Genomic DNA, 7,800 nt, shown 5'->3' on the forward strand with positions numbered 1-7,800 from the left:
ATTCAAGATTTTATCACTCAATTTTTGTATGTTTTTTTCAAAAACACAAGATCAAGAAAAACACTCCAATATAACTTTCCTGAACTCGTAAATGTGTTGAGCTAGCACGTAGTAGCCCTAGGTACACCTCATCATAAACGCAGTTGGGCATAGTAGTGCGTCAGGCCCATGCACATCTTGGGCCTAGCTAGTGCCTGCCAAGCCCTGGCACAACCTAGGTCTGGCACCTACTAGGCCCAAAAACTTGGCATGACGTGCTGTCAGGTCAACGAGATGGGTCTAGCGCACATTTCCCAAGAGTATCGAGCCTAAAAACTTTTGTCATCCCACCCTGAGCATTGTTAGATTCGTTACACCTATGGATTCAAACATGATACCTGGATCTAATGCCATTAATTCCATAAATTTTTTACATAAATCATAGTGGAGTTATTTCTAAACAAATATGCTTAATTAAATGAGTTTACATTCTACCAATACCATTAGGTGTATTAAAATCTCTCATAGTCTACCATGTCTTCATCTCTTAGCTGGATAAAATGAATGAAATATAGCTTACAATATATAATTAATGTACCACAAAGGTGAAATTACACTCCATCCTCTTCTCTCCATAAAAGGACAAGACTCGTTAACTATAAATATACCATGAATCCTTTAAAATAAAAGTTCATAATTTTTATTATTTACTGCATACATATTTTTAGAGTATCTTTCTCTATAATATTATTGTACTTTATCTCATTAAGAAGATGCTTACTTAAATATCTAAGGGTTCTCACATCAATCAGAGGAGGCCTTTTGCAGGTATTAACCACAAGTTATCTTGGCCTATCAAACACCAAGTACAAGCTATCAACCACAATGACAATTTACCCTTTTTTCCTTTCCTATAAAAAATAAAAAATAAATAATAATAACAAGAAGACTGATGATTTGACAAAAGCTGACTGAGAAAGATTTTCAAAGGTGGAGAAGAATCAAGTTGAAATTTTAAACAAATTTTGGAGCATAATTATACCCCATTGTATCCAAGACCAGAGAAAGAATACAAATTTAAGGTTAAATTAAATAATTTTTGGATGGATCTGCATAAAAATCAAGTCTATAAACATAATTTGATTTTCAATAAGCCAATTTGATTTAATCATGGACCAAACTAAAGTTTAATTATGTTGAAGAATTAATTTGGGTCCAATTAAAAGATTTAATTAGATGTAAGGACTTGATTATGCTTTTAATGAGTCAAATTAAATTTATTAGGGATTTAATCGGTAAACAATTAAGTTTGGGGGCCCAATTTGGGCTTAATTGAGAAGATTGAAATTTTAGAGAATCAAACTTAAATTTTACAAAGTCAATTGGTTCAAATAAGGGGTAAAATAACAAAAAAATCAAACTTTTAGGGTCGATTAGGGGCTAAATTAAAAAAATTCACAGCTAAGAATCTTTTTGAAAAATGTGCAGTTAGATTATATCTTATTTGAAGGTTTAGAACTCCACAATGAGCTCTTTAAAGATGCCAACTTGATCATCATGAACTACCAAGAAAGAAGATGAATAGAGGCTAAACAACACGTCACTTAGGTTAAACCTTAGAAATTAAGGTTTTTAATTTGGGATTTGGCAAAGTTTCAACTTAGTCCATGTTATTTCAATTGTGGTATATGCACCCTTAATTGACATTTTTTTTTCATACCATTTTACCTTTGTTAAACTCAATTATCAGCCCCTATGTTGGATGCTTTTTTCATTTTGGTTTTTGGTTCTAAATTTATGCATTTTAACCCTTAATTGACCAACAAACTTTTAATTTTTTCAATTTAACCCCTGATTTGGTAAATTTCAGCTCCTATATTCATGCATCTTTTCAAGTTTGATCTTTACTTTTGAATTTCTTCAATCAAGTCCTTAATTCCCAATCAAACTTTAATATTTATGCAATTAAACCCTTGATTTCACCAAATTAACTCTTAAGAATTGCAATTTGATCCCCAAACTTTAATTTCTTCTAATTAAAACCTAAATTGACTTTAAAAATTAATTTCTCATGCAATTAAGTCCTCAATAAATTCAAATAGACCTTAAAAAATTCTAATTAAGTCTTCAAGCATCCAATTTTAAATTTTTCTTCTCACATTAAATTTTCCTTGCTAATAGTCTTTTTCAATAAAAAATACACTGTTAAATTTTTTAATATTATATATTTGATCTTTCATAATCAGTCTTTGATAATTTTTTAGACATTATGGTATGCTCTTCTCACTAATATATATATTTTTTATTTTTTTCCGATACTTCTTTTATTTTTTTGTATTTTTTCTTTTCCTTTTTTTTTTGTATTTATATACAACCCCCACAAAAAAAGTTTCTTAAAGGTTTGTTGTAAAGAAATGTTTAGCCTATTTCTTTGTTTCTTTCTCTCTTTATATAACCATTTTCTTATTGGCTAGAATCGATCTTGCCGTCTGGCTTAGCTCCACCAGGGGTGGAGCAAGAGAAAAACATTAGGGAGGGCCAAATTATAAATTGGAGGGCCAAGAAAAAATTTCATTACTTTTATTACATATTTATAAGGGAGGCGGCCCCCCCCCGCCCAGGCTCAAAGCCTTAGACTATTATTATAGACCACATTTTGATGCTTGAGAGGATGCTGCAAAGAAGAGGAAAAGAAGACAACACACACACACACACACACACACACACACACACACACACTAGTATTATCTTCACCATCCTCATTCCTCACTGTGTTTTCGAGAACGGATGGAATTGGATACTTGAGATTACATGATCAACACTACATATTTATAGCCATATATGGTCTTGGACGAGCTAGCATACAAATTAAATATTGTTTTAGTGCAAAACAAGTCAATATTGTTTCTTTAACTTGAAAGGCATCAATTCTTCTTTTTAATTTATATATGGAATGTCACAAACAAACCCTTAAGAAATTTGATGCAATATAGCTAGACATCCATGGCAAGTAAAAATTTACATCTTAAACAAAAAAAAAAATCAATGGTTGCTTTCATGCAGTGTCATATCTTATCAATGAATCACATTTGATCAATTGTTAATGTATTGTAAGAGAAGAAATTAATAAAAATTAGAAATATATTTGATCAAAAAAATTTAAATAAAACATAAAATAAATTTGTTTTTCAAATAATTTTAAAAAGAATTTCTGTGTTTTAAAATATAAAGTACAAAAAAACATATATTCATTATCTTCATCTTTTTTATTTCAAAATAGTAATAGAATGATTCCTTATTTTCTCATTTGTATACATTACAATGTCATCAACTATAACCAATAAAAGATTCCATATTTAATTTCTTCTAATTATAACAAATTTTGTACTACAAACAACTTTGAGGCTGGACTGAAGTACGGCCAGAAGCAGTTCCATCAACATTTCTACACGATGCATAAGCTAGTCGATTTCTATAAGTGAGTTTTACATCTTCCAAGCGAATCCCAGTGCATGGATGCTTCCTGCTACAATCAAATTTCACAGCAACTTGCGTTGCCGATGTTCCATGGATGTCCTTGTACGTCACATTGCTAATTTTAATGCCAGAAGCCTGCAGTTCTTCCAAATGATCAAAACTCACGTATTCATTCATTGAGGATTTGTAAATTAAGAGGGATATATTTAGGATTAGTATTACGTACCTGACCAGGGCAGTCTTTATTGTCAGGGCAGTAATTCTGATCGATGACAATTGGGTTTTGGACATTGGTCATCACAACATGTTGGAAAAGAATGTCCTTGGCAAAACCATTACTAGGTCTCCCCCAAGACTTTATCCTTAAACCATTTTGGCTGTCTGTTAGTGTAACGTTTTTAACCGTCACATTTTGCACACCAGGCTCTTCAAGATCCTTGCCTAGACTCCCAATGCTGCACTTTATCACAAAAATCCCTACTTTATTCACTTCAAACAACATAATCAAGCATAGTATTCAAAGAAACGAGTTACACGCCAATGAGTTTGTAGCTCAACAGACGTTAGTGTCCCTCTTTTCTCGTTCTTAGATTACATTTTGTTAGTGTATCGACAGGTATAAACAAGGATATAACATTTTTGAGAGGTTTTATTACCTTATTCCATGTCCAGGTCCACACACAACATTTTCAATCCGTAAATCAGTTGTACCGGCACCGATTGATACACAATCATCACCTGTTTTTATTTTTGTGTTCAATATAGTGACACCATCTGATAATTGCACATGAATACCGTCTGTGTTTGGGCTTCTGTAAGAGGCAGAAATTCTAAGTCCTTGCATTCTTACTTTTTGGCAGCCATTGATGACTATATGAAACATCTGACTGTTCAGGGATGTCAATCCCATTATCACTATATTTTTCGATTTGGTAAATCCAAGTGACTACAAAATACACAAAAAAGTCCAATTATTTTCTTCTTTATACTATACTTTAGGCTAAATTTAGGAAAATATTTTGGTGATTATTGAACATACCGTAGCTCCAGTGGGACAATTCTTGCTACTATTCTTACAAGTCCACAAGCCAATGCCTCGACCATCAAGAATCCCTCCAAAAATCGAAACCCCATTAACATTTTCAAAGAAAATCCATTGTTCACCAAGGATACGATAATCAGATGGAGCAACAAGTGTGCCATCGATGCGTATCGAAGTAGCATTATTCTTGCAAGGGCCACGAAAAGCTACTTTGGGGAGCAAGAATTTACTTGGTGGCACATATATGGTGGTAGGTTTTGTAGAGCGGCATGCTTGTTCCCATGTAGCAAGAAACGCCTTACTTGAGTCCGTTCTTCCATCAGGTTTGGCTCCATAATCCAACACGTTGTGTTTTCCTCCACTTGCTGTTAAAGAAGCTGATGAGGTAAGGAAAAAAAACGCAATTGCAAGAACAAAATAACTTGTAGAACTGTTCATTTCTTTGGTATAACAGCTTGTGGTGAAAAAGACAGATCAATAGAAAAAGATAACTGGAGAGTTGAAGGAGAGGGAGGAGGTGGGGTTCGAAGGAATTAGATTTAGAGATATTTATTTATAGAAGTTCTTGGAATTGGATTTTGAATGAATCAAAAGCAAGAGCTGCATGCACCAAACGTTAAGGTTAAGGGGAGATATTTATGCTTTTTGACAACTTTCATTACCAGATTGCCCTTGCTTAAAACTTGGATGGCTTCCATATTTATCATCTGCTTTTTCCATGTGATTAGTCATTAAGCAGAGTTAGAAAAAAATCAGGGGAGAAAGGCGTTTTTTTTTATAACTAAAGTATTGCATTAAAACGCCAAAAGATGGCGGGAAGGACAAGATACAAATTAATCTGCATAACACTCAAGTTTAGCAGATTTAACAAACGAAATTTGCTAAACTTGAGAAAGGTGTATTGGTAATTAACTTTTAGAAGCTTGAGAAAGCATAAAGGAGCATGCAGGTGCACGGTTTTCTTTGAAATGAAGAATTAATTAATTATTAAGATGGTCAGTTGATAAATTCAGCTTGAGAAGGGAAGGACTTTACTGTCAACGTGACACGGCAGCGCCGAGTCGCAAACCCTTTCTTGTTTTATGCCCCTTTTCTAGGCAAAATCAGTGTTTTTATACATTCTATATAATCATAATGCTTAACAGAGGAATTATCATGATAATCTACTTCAAGTATACTTCCTTGCTTCCATAATTTATGCCCAGAAGAGAGTCCTATCAAGACAACAGGACCACATTCGAGTCCGCCCTTAAAGTCTTCCTCATCAAATTAGTTAGTTTTTGTTGGGATTGATTGATCAAATAAATCTCAATTCTGAATACTATTTCTCATGCTAGAGATCCTGCTGTTCATGCCAAAATCAAGTGCATGCCGCCATAAGGAACTTGAATATTTTTAGGAGCACTGCGCATGCTGAGATGGCCATGGAGTTCTACATCAACAGTACCCTGTCCGTTTGTTTCTCTCTAATTTACTCTAATCTTTTCCTCTTCTAGCTACTTTATATATATATATGGTTAGCTGGAAAGTTATTTTTTTGGGGCCATTACCATGCTCAATGGAAAGCTTTTCTAATTTTAGAGAAGTAGGGTTCTCTTGTTTGCCAATCTAGCTCCTCGATTTTTCTCTACCAATATATATATATATATCCTAACCACTCACCATTTAGTTTTAAAGTTTCACATCGTCTAGATATAGAAGATGAAAGTTCCTGGGTGGAGTCAGGTGCTATACTTGTTGAAGTTTATTATAGAATTGCTGAAAAGAGTAGGATTTAATTTTATGATTACTCAGCAGGATTTTGTTTTAGGGTTTGCGGATAACAGGATAAAGTAACTTGCTGGGGGAAAAATGGTTTGCCTGTCGACATGAACATCATTTGAATCCAAAACTATTGGCCAGAAGATCTCCATTAGCATCAACAAGGACTGCAATATTAGCAGAGAAAAGATAGCATCGATCGACAGTGGCAAGGATGGTAGAAGGAATAGGTTGAAGAATATAGTTAAAGTTAAAGTTCGAGTCAGTCTTTATTTTTCAAGAATTTCAATAAAGTCCTTAATTAAACTTTTCTGTATATTCAATTTAGTCCTTAATTGTTTTAGCATTATATGTAATAATCCATTATTTTTTTAATGAAAAATTTATATAAAAAAATCACAAGCCAGGCCCGTAACAAATAAAAGCGAAGAAAAAGACCAAAACATCTTAGATAATTGTCCGAAAAAACCAAAACAAGCTAATAAGAACCCAAGCCCAATAAAAAAGCCCAATTAAATCAAAACAGGTCTCGTTAATTTTAAGCCTGATAGCCGGTTCAGTTTTAATGCTCACTTCTATATATTGCATCCATAATCTAATCATGGTCAAGAGATGGTGAGAAAATTGTGAAAGGCGATTGGGATAGCTTAATAATTAAGGATTTTTATAAAAAAATTCTTAAGGTTTGGATGTTCGGTGTGGTTTGAGTTTTCCAAACTGCTTGTTTATGGTGTCTGCGCCTCCACGATCTCTGATCATGCATATCTATCACTAGCCTTATGTTGCCTTCCTGTGGGAGACGGAACTGAACAAGCCTGCGTGTACTAGCCTTATCTCTCAAAGTTTTGGGACCATAAGTCAAGTAAAGACTCTGTGTACTTTGATTTCTCATGATCAACTGTCAATGCATATAGTAATCCTAGACAGTACAAGAAGAAAACGTACCCATGTGAAAAACTATGACCTAGGTTGGCCCCTCTCCATTAATTAAAGGAAAGTTACTTGTCACTATAAGTTGTTTGAAATCACGTCAATTGAATGTTCATTGATCTGCGCATGCCCAAGTTAATCAGCTATGTATTCTCTTTTGATCAGACCTAAGTTTTGCCATCTTCTTCGATTAATATATTGATTTTAATGGAAATGAATAGGGGCCAATAGTATCCAGAACCAAAGTGTTAGTCTTGATGTATAGTAGGTCTATGGCACATGGATTACCCTACATTCAGCTAGCATAAGATCAATTTCAAGATGAAGTTCTGCCAGTCAATGCCAACGAATCACTTTTGTGTTTTAATTCTTTCATCATAACAGTGTTACTTTTTAAATTGATGCATCTGATAAGATGCCAAAAGAGTACATCGTTATGTATATGAGGAGGGTCAAGGAGCTAGCAAGATAAGCTAGCTAGCCTAGATCGATGCCAAACTAACTAAATATATTTAGATAACTAAGTTTCGTGGCTTATCTGCTGGTCCAAAAAGAAGTTATTGCGTTTTATGACAGACACACGCACACACACCCGCGAATTAATGGGGTTG

At 33.9% G+C, this 7,800-nt stretch overlaps 1 protein-coding gene across 1 annotated transcript; it reads right to left on the reverse strand.

Moving 5' to 3' along the window:
* Window positions 1-3,224: 3,224 nt before the first annotated feature.
* On the reverse strand, window positions 3,225-5,072 carry LOC133672273 (polygalacturonase-like). Its single transcript, XM_062092647.1, has 4 exons — window positions 4,496-5,072; window positions 4,113-4,402; window positions 3,683-3,911; window positions 3,225-3,591 (listed from the first exon to the last, which is right to left on the reverse strand). The coding sequence occupies exons 1-4, from the start codon at window positions 4,934-4,936 to the stop codon at window positions 3,367-3,369; spliced, it is 1,185 nt and encodes a 394-aa protein (XP_061948631.1). The 5' UTR covers window positions 4,937-5,072; the 3' UTR covers window positions 3,225-3,366.
* Window positions 5,073-7,800: the final 2,728 nt, after the last annotated feature.

This window comes from Populus nigra, chromosome 14 (genome assembly GCF_951802175.1).
Source record: "Populus nigra chromosome 14, ddPopNigr1.1, whole genome shotgun sequence".
Classification (NCBI taxonomy): Eukaryota; Viridiplantae; Streptophyta; class Magnoliopsida; order Malpighiales; family Salicaceae; genus Populus; species Populus nigra.